The sequence below is a fragment of the Pempheris klunzingeri genome, chromosome 1 (genome assembly GCF_042242105.1).
Source record: "Pempheris klunzingeri isolate RE-2024b chromosome 1, fPemKlu1.hap1, whole genome shotgun sequence".
NCBI classification, from domain to species: Eukaryota; Metazoa; Chordata; class Actinopteri; order Acropomatiformes; family Pempheridae; genus Pempheris; species Pempheris klunzingeri.
In genome coordinates this window covers 18,524,220-18,540,973 of record NC_092012.1, presented here as the reverse complement: position 1 = coordinate 18,540,973, position 16,754 = coordinate 18,524,220, and the positions used below count along the sequence as shown (strand labels likewise).

The following is a 16,754-nucleotide window of genomic DNA, read 5'->3' as shown; positions in this document are numbered from 1 at the left end:
CCCATAGGGTGCCAGATACACACACACACACACACACACACACACACACATATCTATTCACCCCATGGACTTGAATTTGAGTGAATGTCAGTCTCCCCTGTGACATGTGGAAAATAAAACTCCACTCTCATTGGCATCTACCCGGAGAGCAGAGCAGAGCAGAGTAGAAGGGACCAGAGGAGAGAGTGGAGAACAAAGAAGAACTCCAGAAAACAGAGTGGGAGAGTAGGAGTATAAAAGAACAGCTTAGAGAAGACCAGAGCAGAGCAACAGGACAATCTGAATTTGTAACACTATGATAAATCTTGTTCACAATTTGATTTAATACTCAAAGTTTGAAATGTATTGCCATTCTATTGTATTTATAGAGAACTGCGTAGTGCCCCAACAATTCCCACAATTGAATGAAAAAGTAGCATCCATGGAATTTCCACTACTTTGCACAAGCAGTCCCATAAAGCGTCACATTTTAGGGATGCAGAGAAGTGACAGTCATGCAACGGTACACCTGTCAAGGATGATGTGTGTCCAAAATCTCAATTTACTGAAAACTTCACAGTAAACTGTTGAGTGACTATTACATATGGAATAGTAAATGACTCAGATACAGCTAATGTTATGCTGTTATATGCCAAATAATAGTTATTCTAAAGGACGTGGTTCTCTTCTCTTCTCTTCTCTGTCATTGTATTTAATGCTAGTTGTCTTCATACAGTTCATATCCATCTATATCCATATGAACTACTTGGATGTACACAAAGTGAAGACACGTTTCTTTTAATAAGAACTATTTAAATAGAGTCTAACAGTGTCTTGTGCTCTTTTCTGCAGTGGTGAACTGTTCAGACCCGGGCCACGTGGAGAATGGTGTGCGCCAGTCTGGCCTACGTTACCCAGAAGTCTTCAGCTATGGTGTAACTGTGGTAATCCACTGTAAACGAGGCTTCTACCTCCTGGGCTCTGCGCTCCTCACATGCCAGCATGATGGACGATGGGACCGACCAATCCCTCACTGTCTAGGTATGAATGGACAAATACAGGCAGTTTGAGAATTATTTGAGTCCAGGATACAAGTTTAGGAGACAAATGAGACAAAAGAGGCTGAAAAAGCAATAAATTGACATTCTTAGGTCTGAAATGAAAATATTTGTGAACAACAAAGAAATGTCTATAGAAGTTTGTCCTGCTAAACACAAGTAGTCATAGGCAGGTGGATTTATTTTTATTTTTCCCTAGATTTGTCAGAAAACCCATTTGAGGAGTGAAATGGCTGGAAGAGCCACTGGGAGGAAGATGAAAAGTGAATGAGAAACTGAGGGAATAAGAGAGGATTCAGGGGGAAAAAAGGGAGGGAAGTAATCATAAGAGGAGGGTGGGAGTACAAAAATAAAGAGGCTTAAATGTTTGAGCATGTTGGTGTGTGTGTAGGTATATGTGTGTACAGAAAAAAAGGTGAGTATGTGTCTGTAAGGGCAATAGGCGTTCTTGTCAGAGTGCAACCATGGCTGATAGAAACAGAGATTAAACTGGAGAGCGATAGAGAGAAGGAGGCTGATTCAAAGATGGAGAGAGAAACAGAGAGAGGCGAACAGGACTCGGAGCGAGGACACAGTAACAGAGAGGTAGAGATGAGGGATCAGACAAAGGAGGAGGGGGCAGACACTGTTGAGATGCTGGTGTCTGTGCATCGAGCATTACATTCGAGAAACAAGGTCTTATCGGAAAATTGGGGGGAGAGGGGTGAAGACTGAGGGGCAAGGAGAGGATGGAGTAATATAATTTGGGGGTAAGGGGAGATATCAGAGGACCAGTCATTTGGCAGAAATAGAAAATCGAGAGCAGTTTCATATCTGTGTCCTCCAGAAACCTGTGCTGTGTAAAACGTCGATTTTTCCAAAATTGAAGAAAAAACGAGAAGTTTTTTTTCACTGATGTCCGTTGCTTTGACTCTTTCTACTAGTTTTGTGCACACAAGAAAGGGAGAGAGAGAGAGAGAGACTCTGTTTTCTAGCTAAAGGGAGTTTAATTTCAGGTGAGTTATTGGCTCTCTCTCAGACAGTTCAATTAAACTCAATAAAAATAAGCTTCACTGGCATGACTGTATACTACCATGCAGCGTAAGAAAACAGTGTGGGTTCTGTTTGTACGGTTGAGGCGAACGCTGTTATGACCTCGGGACCTCTGTCGCATGCCCTTGTCTGTCTGCACAGTAGGCACAGTAAAGGATATATATATAAAAAAAAAGGATATAAATGGGCAAAGGGAAGTAAAAGAAACCTACTGTTAAGTTTTCAAGTTAATAACACGTTTGTACAATATGTGTAAAATAAATTATTAGTTGAAAGACAAGTTCTTCAAACTCACAAAAAAAACAGAAAATCAAAAATAACTTAATTTTGCTATTTGTGTAATTTGGACAGCAAATTACAAAAAGTAATATAATCTGTAATGTAGTTCACAGACCCCTCTTTATTTCTCTATTCTCACACACACACACACTTACCTACTTCCTTGCCGTCACCCTCTCTGTCCCCTTCAATGATCCAGCTGCACCATCAATCTGGAATCTATAGCTGGACACAATCACATGCTCTCTCTCTCTCTCTCTCAATCTGTCACTGTCTCTCTAGCTATATCCTGTGGTGACCCCGGTGTACCCCCTAGTGCAGTAGTATCTGGAACCCACAGTTGGACGTACAGTTCAGTGTTGCAGTACTCCTGTCTGCCTGGAGGGGTGCTGGTGGGCAACGCTACTCGACACTGTCAGGAGGACGGCACGTGGAGTGGAGCCCCACCGTACTGCACTGGTAAAAGCACACTGGTTGATAAGGCAGCATGCCTAGTGCTTAGATGCAATCCGTCACACTGTTTTTTTTTGGATTCTTTGCATTCTTGCACAGGCTGTTCAAAATGAGAGGTTGTCTGGTCAACAAACATACAGCAATCACACCCATTGAAATCAACAGCATCTCTACCGACAGAGAAGTTTGACCAAAGTGTTTGCAAAAAAAAAAGCTACTATACTGATATCTCCAGCCATAAAAACAATTGCCAAAATGATGCTGTGTATAGATGTGATACATAACAGGTGACAAATAGTACAAAGTACAAATAAAAAACGACTATAAATAACAACGAAATCTGCTTGAAAGAAAACTCGGTGACTTCGATGAACTGTAGAATAAAACCTGTTTAGTTAGTGAGCGAGACATAAATCTGGTTCAGCTGTCAAAAATTACTATCATTCCATCTGATGTTACTTTAGAGAGCTGTATCACACAAGTCAGTATAAAAATGTTCTCAGTATGTTGCTGCAGCAAAACACACTATAGCGCTGTTACCTGCCTACACTGTGCTATATGACAATAACAAGTAGCAACTAGAGCTGACCGGTAAATATGACTGACAGTCGGGGTCGCTGCGTGTTTCAGAATTCCACATAAATATCAGCACTCAGTTCCACAAAGTTTCTCTTAACTGAATGAAGTAATTCACAATTTGACAACCATGCTTGACAAATTAGTTCTGTGTGTGTCATTGTTATTGTCAAACCGATTCATTCATTTCCAATTATAGACATAAAATGTTAATAGTATAAGCTAAGCACCTATCACAGTGTTTGTAACCTGGCTAGAACTGCATATGGAAGAGACACACAGGAGAAAGGAGGTGGAAGAGTCCTGGTTTATTACCCAGGTTGTAAGTACTGCTCTACAGAAGGCTTATGCAGATCCCACAACAGTACAACTGATAATTTCCAAACTCAGCATCAACTGTCTCAACAGCTGAAATGCACTAAGCTTACACTGCTGGCCTCAAAACACAACGCTCAGCAGGGCAGAATCCATCCTGCAGCTGAAGACCTCATTGAGATGCAAGACGCTGCATTTGGAGCTGTACCCTGTTAAACTCACAAATCCCCACCGATGGAATTTAAGCTGCTAAAATTGTGACACGCTCAGTGCTTTTAATGCTAGAACAATTTGGTATAGCCTAAATGCAAAGTACAGTTCTACAAAGTTTGCGTGTCTGGGTATGTGTGTGTGTACTGTATGTGTGTGTCACTGTATATGAAAGACTGAGTGGGCAAAAACAGAGGTTATAAGATGACTAATATCACAAATGCTTTTCAGTTGATATCGCTGGCCTGTAGCGTGAATGCACACTTATATTTATAGCATAGTGGCCCTGGTGAGAGACAACCTCCTAATCCTGTGTTTTACCATTTAGTTACATAACATCATTTAGACCTTTTAGGACACTAATGGACATCAGTTGAATGCGGCTGTTTTTTCACATTAACTGTATGGGAGTGTTTTTTAGTGTACGTGTGGATTTTCTATGCATGTGGTTACATGCTCTTCAATGTTTGTATCTCATCAGTTCAGGACTGTGTGGGGTCTTTGGATTGCTTTAGTGATATGCATGTGTCTGGCTGCAGGTGAGGCTTGGTGTATTAACTTTATATGCTGTTTCTCGCTAAAGGTGCAAGTCCAGGAATCTGCGGAGACCCAGGGATCCCTCCCCACGGTGCCCGTCTGGGAGGGGAGGAATTTAAAACCAAGAGCCTGCTGCGTTTCAGCTGCGAGGCGGGATTTAGTCTCATTGGTTCAGCCGAGAGGACCTGCCTTCACAACGGCACCTGGAGCGGCACACAGCCCGTCTGTCAAGGTGGGGGGGCGCACATCAGTGGCTTTACACGACAACCCATGTTGTGAAATGAAATCGAATTTGAATATATTGAAAAACGGGGAAAAAAAAAATTAGAAATGTATACTGTAACTTACACTTCAAACAGCAGACAAAGCACCTTTATTTTTCATAGAGATAACATCTTTAATTCCATCACAGCACTTGGTTCTGTAGTACTGAATATCAAAGTAGTGAATTTCCCCCAGAGCCAAAATAAGGCTGTTGTGTGTAGTATTCTATTTATATGCACCCTTTTTTGACCCTGTTTTATTTTAAAAGACTGCTGCTTGCTTTATACAAGGAGCTTCACAACATAGCATATGCTGAATTGTCTGTTTGAGTAACATCATACATTTTGATACCAAGTTATCCCTGTCTCATTTGAGGTTACCTTTGGGTCCCAACCCAGATTCTATTAAACATTGCTGTAAAAATAAACATTGCTGTAAAACGAAGCAGTGCAGATTGTGTGTAAACCCACAGTGTATTTGTGGCATATGGACTTAGTTATTCAGCATTTTATGTGAAAATAAATCAGCCTCAAAGTTGAACAGCTTAATCTTTTCTTTGGAGAATACAGTAGCATCAGGATACTAGGCATGCTAGTAACAGTAAGTAACTAATCCATTAGCTTAAAGCACATAGTGCTCATTGTACACTGAATAAGTGAAGCTTAAACATTGCTCATAAATGTATTCAGTGAGATGAATGGACTTCATAAAATGAAGTAGAAGTAAGTATATGTGTATAGCATGAGTTTAACTTAGTCTACAGCATGAACTGTTCACACAACGCAACATTTATAGTATCTTTTAGCCATAAGTGTTCAACTATGTCGACAAAATTCACAATTGTCATTCTACAGGAAAAGACTCCCACATAATTCACATAATTCGAGAGGTTTAATGACGTAGCTGTTTGTAAGAAAAATATGGAGATTCAAAATGATCTGCATGTACGTGTTTTTATCAGTGTGGCCCAGATACCAAGGATTGAAGTGTGTCACTCCTAAGTGACTGAGCTGGATCTTTCACAGCACCGCGGTAATAAAGTGTGTCCTATACAACAGCAGTTTTCAAAGACACTCTTTAGACCCATGGGGCTTTGGGGAAAATTAAAGTTGGTCCCCACAGTGCTGTAGTAACACTGGAATCTTAAGCTGCTGCCTCTGTTACCTTCCCCACTCCCAGCTAAGGTAGGCAGGTTGAAGAAAAAAAACCCACTGCTGACATGAACTCTATTGTACTCTGACGCATATTTTAGATTCATTTAGATAGATGTGCTGTTCTGGCCGTGATTTGAGCGGATCGGGTGGTAGAGCAGTGAGTCATACTGTTTCAGTGTACGCTTCGATATTATAGCGTGGCTGTGACCCAAAACACCACCAGTATACTAAATATAGAACGGTGAAAAACATAAAGGCCACACTGTTTAAAATGAGAGGAATCAGCGGTAGATCTATTCACATATATAAATATATTCAGCAGCCACATGACAACATTTAAGACCAAAATGCCATATATTTTATTCAATAATCTTCATTGCTGATTTAAATAAGGTAGTATTGCCAATCTCTAGAAATTGCTTTCACTGACTCAGAGGCTTATTAAATAAAAAGTGATTTTCCTTCCTGCCAGTAGTAAACAATTTCAGATTATATCTCATTTTGGAACAAAACTTTTTTAACAGACCAACCCTCTCCCAAAATTAGTACTATAGGACACAGGACTCCAGCTGACCAACCTTGTGGACAGTGTGTGCTTGAGACTGCACCACAATTTAAGTACTGCATTTTACATTGCCTACATGTGCTGAATCACTAACGTCAAAATCTAGCCCTGATAGATGCACACACACCATAGAGGTGTGTTTCTTTCTGTGTGCGCGCGCCATTGTCTGTGTCTGTGTAACACTAATTATTTATGTCTGTCTACAGTTGTTTTTCATTAAGCTAATAGTGGTTAAAAGCTGATTCAGAAAGGATGAGACATCTATCACTGAGACACAAACGCAAAGAAATCCATACACACATCCATACAAAAACACATACACACAGGCTGTCGCTCTCAGCACGTACACCGATAACGCTCACAGACAAAAACAGTACGCTGCCGTACATACCCACACACACACACACACACACACACACACAGAGTTTTGCATGATGTGCTCCACCTACACACTCTGTCACACACACACTCTTGGACAGAGCTTTTAAGGGCTCTAACTAATGAATCCCATCAATAGGTGTTTGATTGTTAAAGGCTGTCAGCTGTCATGATCTTATTAGTGAAATGTGCTGTGGTTGGTTGCTAATTCCTGTCTGTTCTGTTAATGTGCTGTGCCAGCAAACCAAGGATCAATGGACCACTAGTTTAGACCAGAGACATAGTCCTCCCCCATCTGCATTCTTGCTTCCTCCCAGACAGTTTTGTCTTACAGTATACCAGGCCAGCAGTGATTCAAAAGCAAAGAAAGCCAAGGATGGACAAAGACCCTAGCCTCTGGCTCGCCAAAAAAAAAACTTGTTACTGCTTCTTGTTCCGCAAGAATAAAAGGGAAACCCTAAGATTCACTGTGAGATCAACACATTGTTTGGGCTTTAGTGTAAAGCCTGTTGAAGCGGCTATGAGGATGAACCACCAGCCTGTCTCAATGGATGCTGCAATGCCATGCATGCATCCGATCTCAAATTCTGAACATGCATTCTCTGTGCTCTCATCACTGAGACTTTATTCTCCCATAGTAGAACTCAGGAAGGACATTGTCCACAAGTACTGACTGATAATTAGCTTTCGCAACCCTGCTGCATGACCAATGCTTCTTCTTACTGTTATTTGTTTTTATCACAACTGTTGGGTCGTTCCATGATGATCTCATTTAAAACACTGTCACATATTTTAAGCAGCATGTCTTGGCTTGTAACAAGAGGCAAAATCAGACATCAGGGGCCTGTTCTTGGAGCAATTTAAGGCTCACTGCTTTGCTCAAGTGGCACTTTGGTAGTTACAGTGGGTGTCGTAGATGTATTACCAGCCTCCTGCCAGCCTCTGCCATACAACTGGAATACTGTAAATCTGCCATTCAGTGCTGGGAATCAATCCAGCAACCTTTAGTTATTAATCAGCTTCACTACCTCAAGGACATATTTAGAGTTATTTCCAGCTGACTCCAGTGATAATCTCATTATTGCAGGCTACAGTTGATCAGCCATGAGTGACAGCAAGACAGTATTGCTCACACTGATATTATCGCTGTGATTAATCACCGCTGTTTAATATTTCCTCACTTCTCAGCTGTATCCTGTGGTAATCCTGGCACCCCAGCACACGGTAGAATAGTCTTCAGTGATGGCATCACCTTTGGCAGCTCGGTGGCTTACGCATGCTGGGAAGGCTTCAAGACATCAGGCCTGACCACCAGACACTGCACGACAAATGGGACATGGACAGGACAACCCCCAGATTGCACTGGTAGGATAGGTTTCATTTCTTTAACTGCTGTTATTGCTATGGTCGTTAGTAGTGGTGAGAGCAGGGGACATCGTCATTATAATGAAAAATTAGCAAGGCTGAACTAGCTTCATTAGCTATAGCACTACAGGTATGGCTACAAATAGTATTGTTGGCGCATGCATTTTTTTTTTTTGGTAAAGGAAAGAGGAGTATAAATTGTGCATGGACAGGGAAACTTGCTGCTGTGCAGGCACAGGATTGTCCAAGTTTAATTTTGTTGTGTCTAAGATTTCAGCTTGTATTGTCAAACAGTGGTCGTAGGGAAAAAGAAGGTAGGAGGTAGATGAAATGAAACAGGGGTGTGCTTCAGGAAAGGTAAGGGAAGCAGTCTGTGAGTTTAGGAGGAGGACAAGGGGCAGGCAGAGAGAAGTGAAAACATCAATTTTTCAAACTGCATTTCAAAGCACAGTACGTCATAATTATTGCAGAAAGATTACATGTCAAAATGTGTTACACTGCTACAGTGCTGCAGGATTGCTGGAACAACAGCATCTGACCAATCTACATACTGTATTCATGACTTGTCCTGTAAAATGTCTCTCACGCCCTGCAGTGATCAGCTGTGGAGACCCTGGCCCAGTAGCCAATGCAGTCTATCTAGGAAGGGAGTTTACCTTCAACCACACAGTGAGCTATCGCTGTAACCCCGGTCATCTGATGGAGCCACCTGGACCTGGACGCAACGTTCTGCGCTGCACTAAAGATGGAACCTGGAACCAAACCAAACCCAGCTGTAAAGGTAAATAAGAGCTAAAGACACAAATAACTGCTGCCAAAGTAATGCTGGACTAGAACAGCAACTTTTCAGTCTACATAAAGATAATGGATCCACAGGTTCAGTACATTGTGTGAGGTAAAACAAGAAGCACTGCATGTTGCAAATATTTGATCGTTCTCTGTTTAATTAATGCTTGTTTGTTTTTTGGCTGAAAGCAGTATTGATATTGCAAAATTTAAAAAAACATCATTAAATTTTATGAACAATATTTGCTTAAGTTTCTTAAAAATAATTACAACAAAACAAGGCAGATATACCAATCATGAATCAAAATGATTAATATGCATAAAAAAGAAAGAACATAAGTAAATAGAAAATAACAATTTAAAAAGCAAGAAATTTATCATAGTCAGTTTTTCAGCATTTTAATGTAATTGACACCTTTTTTTTAAACTTATCATCATACCATAACTGTTGATTGCATATTGTAATGGCTATAGACTCCATCTGCACTTAGACTGGTCCCATATAGGCCTCACTTCCACTAAGCAGTTCTGTCTGCCACCAAATACAATCTCCCTGAAAACATGAAAGCTTGATTTATGGCTTATTGGAAGTGTGCAATCAAACGCCCAATTAGTCGGCATTCTTTCGGCTTGATCAGTAAATAATGGCACATCAGCATCTTCAAATACGACACCACTGACGTAACCAAACTTCACATCAACGGTGCCATTATTCTATAGCCATTACACTGTGCACTCAGCTTTACTTCATAGTGATTCTCAGAAGATTAAATTAAATTCGTTAACGTCGTCAATAATATTCATCAATAACATCCATCAACATCAAAGCTTAACAACAAAATTAAAGTAAAATTTCTTCTACAACTTGATTGTATTGTAAAAATTCAAATAAGTGACAGTGTGTGAAAGCTGATATTGACACCCCCCCCACCACCACCAATAAATATGCATAATCTTCTTTCAGTCTTAATGTAATCTAATCAATCTTTATGTATAAATGTGTGTTTAATTCACTGTTACTTTTTGTGTTTGTCAATGAGATGCAAGCTACAGGAAAGAAAGAATGATTCATTTCATGAGACTGACCCAAATAGCGAGCATATATGCAATTGAACTACTATTGAAAACCATACAGAGCACGGACTGGAGGTGGAAAATGTGTTACATCTCAGCGTAGCAGAAATTTTCTAATAACAAGGTACTAAACAATGAAGAATAACAAGGGTAGTTATTGTTGTGGTGCTATGCAGTTGCAGTTGCAGTAAAAAAGAATAGCTTCACAAAAATAAGTGATAATTTAAATGAGAACAATAGTATTTGAATGTGAGCTGCCACAGCGAAATAACAGAACCTTAACAGAAACAGAAAGAGGCCAGTAGGAAGATAACCATTGCTCCTTACAATAACAGAGTGTTAAATTAGGGTTTATTTCCTAAAACCCTTCTTTTCTCACAAACACAAGGGGGGAGGGGGGGAATAAAAAAGAATGCATTAAAATAAAATGAGTCACAGTTTTACAACAGCCCACATTTAGAGTTTAGACTGTGATACTCAACAACAGAAAAAGGGAATGTTTCCTGAGATCCACCCTGCCGCTTGTTCCCACAAACAGAAAATCTCCTGCTGGCTCCTGCAGTTGCAGAGGCTTTGAACTGAGATGAAAAAAACTTAGAAAGCCGGCAGAGAGGCTACTGAAAGAGAACCAGACAGAGATACAGAGAGAGGGAAAACAGGGGAGTAAAAGATACTGTAGGTGATACAGAAGGAGACTGGGGCAGGAAATTGAAAAAAAAAATAAGAGAAAGACGGGAATTAGATGGGAGAGAAATGGAAAAAGAAGAATGGGAATGAGGGGGGAGACACAGGTAGAAAGTGTTGCATGTGCTGCATGTTCTCTGTCTTTTTCTGTCTCGCTCTCTTTTGTTCCTCCGTCTTTTCTTCTTTGCCCTTCTTTGCTCCTCACTTCTCATCACGTGCTTTTGTTTAGCTCCCCTGTTTTCATCCCCTCTGTTTTCTCCCACTTCAAACAATCCACAAGTCTTCATTTGATCTTGTTTGGGAACAACAGCTTTTTCACACAGAGACACAGACGAACACCCAGAAACATATTGAATGGATGAGTTTTGAGCCATGAAAGTGTAGCTTGACTGGCAAAGTGAATCAAGTGAGGAAGAATTGAGAGACTGAGCAAGCGAAGCAGTGTGGAGGAGGAGGAGGAGGAGGAGGAGGCATAGGGTAAGGAGGGAAAGAGAGAGAGAGAGAAGGAAGGAGTAACGGGAGGAGGAACAATCGAAGGGATGAAATGGTGTGGTGGAAGAACACATTAGATAACAGAGGGGAGACACAAAAGGCACCAAAAGACAAAGTCATATTGAGATTAAGAAAGAAAGAAAAGGGGTGGTGGAGAAAGAGAGAGTCAAGTGGGTGAATGAAAAGGGAAAAAGAGGATGTGATGAGCCATCAGTGTATCAAGGAGAAGGCAGCAGAGGAGCGAGTGAGCGAGAGGAAGCAAGCGATGGGAGAAACAAAGAGAGGCAAATCAATACCTGCCCCCAAACCTGTAAACACACAGTGAGAAAAGGGATTAAGCCCATAAAACGTGTTGGCTGGGTGAGTTGCGTCAAGAGAGATATGCCTAAAAGACGAAAGGAGGGAGGGAGGGAGAGGGAGGAATGGTGTGAGCAGGAGAGCAAGAGAGCAAGAAGAAGATGAAAAAGGACTCAAGCTGGGACAGAAGGACAAGGAAGAAAGGTGCAGGGGGAAAGAGGAGACAGGCTGGAGGGAGAGAGAGACTGAAGAAAAAAACAGGTGGAAGACAGAAAGGAGGCAGGGGACCGAAGCGTAAGAAAGGAGCACAGAGACGTGCGAGGAAAGAAGAAAAGGGTGGGGAAAGGGAAAGGAGTCAATGATCGCAGTGACGGAGGGAAGAGCAGAGGTGCGTAAACAAGCAGGGAAGAGAGTTACTCCTTCAGACTCCTGTGAAGCAAACCCAGTCTGTTCACAACAAAGGAGAGACACAAAGAGAAAATACGAGTTCAGAAGCCTTCACTTACAGACATCAAGTCTTCCACAGGTGTCACAGACCTGCAGAAATATTGCTGTGGAATATTAACTGCAGTAGAAAATGAAAGGGTTTTAATCTATTTTAGGCAGCTGAAGTTGTATCCCGAACAACAAAGTTGTTTTTAGAAAACACTCAATTCAGTCATTCAATTATTAATTTGAATCCCCGTCAGCTGTTGGCTATTGTTCCTGGAGTCACACAGCAGAACGGGATGAACGGCGTTCTTTAAGAAACCGAATGTTGCATTGCCTCGTGTGCCGGTGTGTAAAAGCTTTTTTTTAATTTTTTTCAATAGGACTAACAACACGCAGAACACGTTTGCAGAGCTGAGAAAAACTAAACAGGAGAGAATGAAACATTTTTTTTTTTTGGAGTTTGGGAGGATGACTCTGGGGAGATGCGAGGCTTCTTCAGGACACCAGTGACATACAAAGTGACTGATTAGTTTTGCTGCGAGCACCCGCAGTTGCCTGGAAACCACAATGTTGCAAACAAAAGATATTTTCTTTTAGTAGTTCAAAACAATTTTTGGTTAATGACACTTTGATTCTGCATCCAAAAGACTGTTAAAATGCAACAGAGACAAAGAAAAGAGGCAAAAAAAAGGAAGTATAGAAAAAAAAAAGTTTGACAGAGAAAACACAAAACATATCAGGAGTTGCAGGGAGAGGGCAGGAGCTAAACAAATTACAGAAAAAGTGTGTACAGCATGTGTGTGTGTGTGTGTGTGTGTGTCTGCCTGCCTCTCTCTCTCTCTCCGTGTGCATGCTTGTGTGCACTGTATATCATCATAGCTGAGTGAATGGAGCGTGAAACCATCTGTCTCCTGGTTAGATGAGAATTACACTGACTTTATTAGATGTTTGAAACCATGCAGATGGTTATCATTATCTTAGGGAGTTAGACACACGCACGCACGCACACACATACACACACACACACACACACAGATGTTTATCAGGGTGTGATGAACTTATCTGCGCAGACGTCTGTGCTCGTACAACACACTCGCATGTAAGAACACACGGCGGTGCGCGCATTTGAGCATGTGCGCAGAGGTCTCGCGGAGCTGGTGTAACATCATCAGGCGTAAACAGTATGTTGACATATGTTCGCAGATTCCATTCGCCGTCTGTAGCAGATGCTTTTTTTTTTTAACGCAAATTAATCGATTTGATCTTCTGGACTGTTTGATATCAGCTTTGTTTAAATAGGGTAGAAGTTCTGAAATTTAATTTCAGAGTAGCTGTAGGTTTGTAGCATTACATAAATAGCAATCCCACGTAATGAGTCTCTAGTATGAATATGTATTTCTTCCTAAACTCCCCAATTTAGGGCAGCATTTCAAAAGAAGGAGGTTGGTGGAGAAGTTGTCTTGTGAATAATACTGGCAGCGTTTAACTAGCACACTTGAGGGAAACAATATCACAGTTTACTCCCCATCACTAGAGGGAGAAACAGAAATGCCATCACAGACAATGCAAAAACTGCCAATGTCCTTTCAGAAAGTCTCAGTCCATATGGCGACCACGGTTTTTCTTCTGGTTAAGCAACTAAAATGGCGTGACCCAGGTCATCTGCTGCTTTAAGACAGTAAACGTCCATATGGTGGTCATGGCTGTCGGCTGCTTTTGCTCTTCTTTTGTTTTCACTTGATGTCACACCTCCCATCTGTAGCCATTTTGTCATATCCCATTGTGGATCCCTTTTCTTGTTGGAACTTTTTTTTTTATTACTATAAATAAGAGATTGGAGAGCACAGGATGTGGCTCATTAGTCAGCTCTATGTGGCGCATGTGGGGGTTGACACCAGCCCTAACATGAGTGAATACAAAAGTGTCTGGTTTTGGCACAGTATGTGTTATAGCATACATTTTCTATATTAAAAGTCTTTGTGTAAGTCAGTTTTTTTTCCACAGGGGCATTGTTTAAATTGTTGGTTCATGTGTGCCATATCTTAGGGCTACATATCCACCAACTGATGTGTTGTCTTTGTGACTCTGACAGGCTGAGAGCTCATCGTGTAATTTGGCACTGATTTATTTGTCTGCACTGAGGATAAAATGACACATGTTGGCAAAAGATCAATGTAAATATCCCATTGTAACACTGTCATTACTAGCTATCACAGGCATACTTTTTGTTAGTCTGCTTTCGACCGCTTCATGCAACAGTCTAAGCAATGTTCATTCATTCACTTGTTAGAGCGCACTGCCAGTCTACGATATACTGCAGAAGCTTAGGCAAAACACACAGGATTAAACCCAACAGAAGCTCACCTACAGTCACAGCTAACGGCTGTACTTGGATGGCGGGAAATAGAGCAACTGCTGGAGAGAGCATGCAAATTCTGTGCAAACACACACACACACACACACACACACACAGAGGAAGGATCAGTGCAGAGATCCCAGCACAGGACCTTCCTGCTTGTAAACCGGTGAACCAGTTGACCCTTGAGCTGTGTTGATTTACATGACTTCACTGTAGGTGATATTTTACATTTGTCTGTGTGTGTGTGTGTGTGTGTGTGTGTGTGTGTGTGTGTGTGTGTGTGTGTGTGTTTCAGTGATTCAGTGTGGACCTCCTCCTCAAGTACTTCATGGGAAAGTGGAGGGAACTGACCATTCATGGGGATCGAGTGTGAGCTACAGTTGTTTCCATGGTTACCAGCTGTCCACTCCTGCCGTGTTAGCCTGCGAGGGGAATGGGACGTGGACGGGAGACGTACCACAGTGTCTGCGTAAGTCAGCTGGCCTTTGCTACCTATAGAGTGCTACTTAGTAACTTTAACCGATGCACATCACTGTTTCCCTTTCAACAATGTTAGCAGCTCAAACAGGTGTGTCTGTTGTCTCATTTAAGCTGTGTTGTGTGGCGATTCTGGCTCTCCTGGAGGAGGATACAGAGAGGGGAACATCTTCTCCTACCGGTCAGTTCTTCGATTAAGCAATTACTGACTTATACAGACGCTGGTTTTACAAATGTTCATTTATGATAAGTGTTTAACAACAACGCAAAGGAATGTTGCAGAAGAGCGATCAACTTTTTGTGGCAGCCTGCTGTGTTTGGGTTTTTTGGCACTGCAGTAAATACTGCAAATAGTAATGCATGATACTGCTTCTTTGTCACACAAGCAGGATTGTCACATTAGCTGTGGTAAACTAAAACTGATGCATAAAGATAGTGTTGATAATTACTTCAGACTAAGTGCGTTACCATAGCTGTCTTTTAATGTAAAAGTTGTAGTTACTGTGAAATCACCTCGGGAAGTTCTGTTTGTTCCATCTAGGTTATCAAATGTTTGACTTGACTCAATAAAGTGTATCTAAAAAAAAAGATTCAACGGTTTTGGCGCCCATGTCCAGGTGTCATTTTGAAACACTGCAAGGGCAAAATAGATTTTGGTTTTTCAAGCAAAACCAAGAAAAAGGTATAGAGCAAAGGTGAAGTGGATGGAAAAAGAGCTGCAGAAACGTATCACTTACGTATCACACACTAACCTGTAACCTGTGGCCATCAAAGCACCTAAAATGATCAAGCTGAAACAGTGAAGTCGTATTTCATTATTGCTCGTTACAGTGTCATATATATGTCTTCCTGTGCAGGTCAGAGGTCAGGTTCTACTGCCACCCCCCCTACTTGCTGGTAGGTTCTGCCTCCAGAGTCTGTCAAGCTGATGGGATGTGGAGTGGCCAACAACCAGCCTGTATAGGTAAGTCATTAAAAAACACCAAATAACCTTAAACACACTGAGAGTATGTGTGTCAGACAGTATAGGGCCATGACGATGATTAGCTTTAGATTTCAGCTGTATATCATGACACTTGATAAAATTTAATTTAGAGTTTGTCCCCAGCCATCATTTATAGCAGACTCAGATTCTCCCCAGCAATGCTGTATGCGTAGAGACTAGGAGGTTCCCACCGTTACTGTTTAGCAGCATGTCCGCTATAAATCCATAATACCAAAGGATTCTCTGCTACACTTGGGTGGGTTTATATCATGTTCATTATTCCAGAGACGATGAGAGAAAATGACTGAACACCTCTTTTTGTGTTAATTTGTGGGTTAATTTTTTTTTAGTTTACTCCTCTCATTAAACAACCACGTTAATATCGGCACACATCAGTACATAAAAGCGTCACGATATGATATTTACAGTATTTGGCCACAATGCATTACACTTGTATGGAACAAGACGGAGACGGAAGGATCACTGGGGTCGGAAGTTACATTACAATGTGTTTCAAAGCTTTAAAAATATTCTGCCTTGAAGGTCATGAACGAACTGTTTGGCTATTACGTTATGTTTTTTTAAGGCATAAAGCTATTTTGGGCTCACTTTTGAATCACCCCCGTTCAACCCTCTGCACCACACACATAGAAATCTGCATATATTTGAGATATAACCAGAGCTGACAGAATATTTATGTAAATATTTGTAAATGTTACATATTGAATCGTGATTATGAGCGGCAGACATTTTGTTTGCTGCAAAAGGAAAAATATTTCATCAACATGTTATGAATAAAATTGTGTGAAATCAGATTATTGGTAAACAAGATTGTGGAGCTCACTCTTGTGCACATTTTAGCATCAGTATTCCTGTGCATATCGAGCTGAAGATATGATCTAATCAATAGATGCAGTGTGTAGTTTTGATGTTAGCATATGGCTCCTCTTTTAGATTTTATCTTGGACAGCAGCCTCTCAATTTTTGAAGTGAAATTTGGGCT

General features: G+C 41.1%; 1 protein-coding gene across 1 annotated transcript in view; it reads left to right on the top strand.

Moving 5' to 3' along the window:
* Positions 1-16,754, top strand: part of csmd1a (CUB and Sushi multiple domains 1a) — a 313,136-nt gene that overhangs the window by 283,077 nt on the left and 13,305 nt on the right. The window contains exons 59-66 of the mRNA XM_070832290.1: positions 832-1,020; positions 2,631-2,807; positions 4,486-4,671; positions 7,989-8,165; positions 8,761-8,946; positions 14,585-14,758; positions 14,881-14,947; positions 15,624-15,730. Of these exons, the coding sequence (XP_070688391.1) occupies positions 832-1,020; positions 2,631-2,807; positions 4,486-4,671; positions 7,989-8,165; positions 8,761-8,946; positions 14,585-14,758; positions 14,881-14,947; positions 15,624-15,730 (1,263 nt within the window). The remainder of the gene's footprint in view (positions 1-831; positions 1,021-2,630; positions 2,808-4,485; positions 4,672-7,988; positions 8,166-8,760; positions 8,947-14,584; positions 14,759-14,880; positions 14,948-15,623; positions 15,731-16,754) is intronic.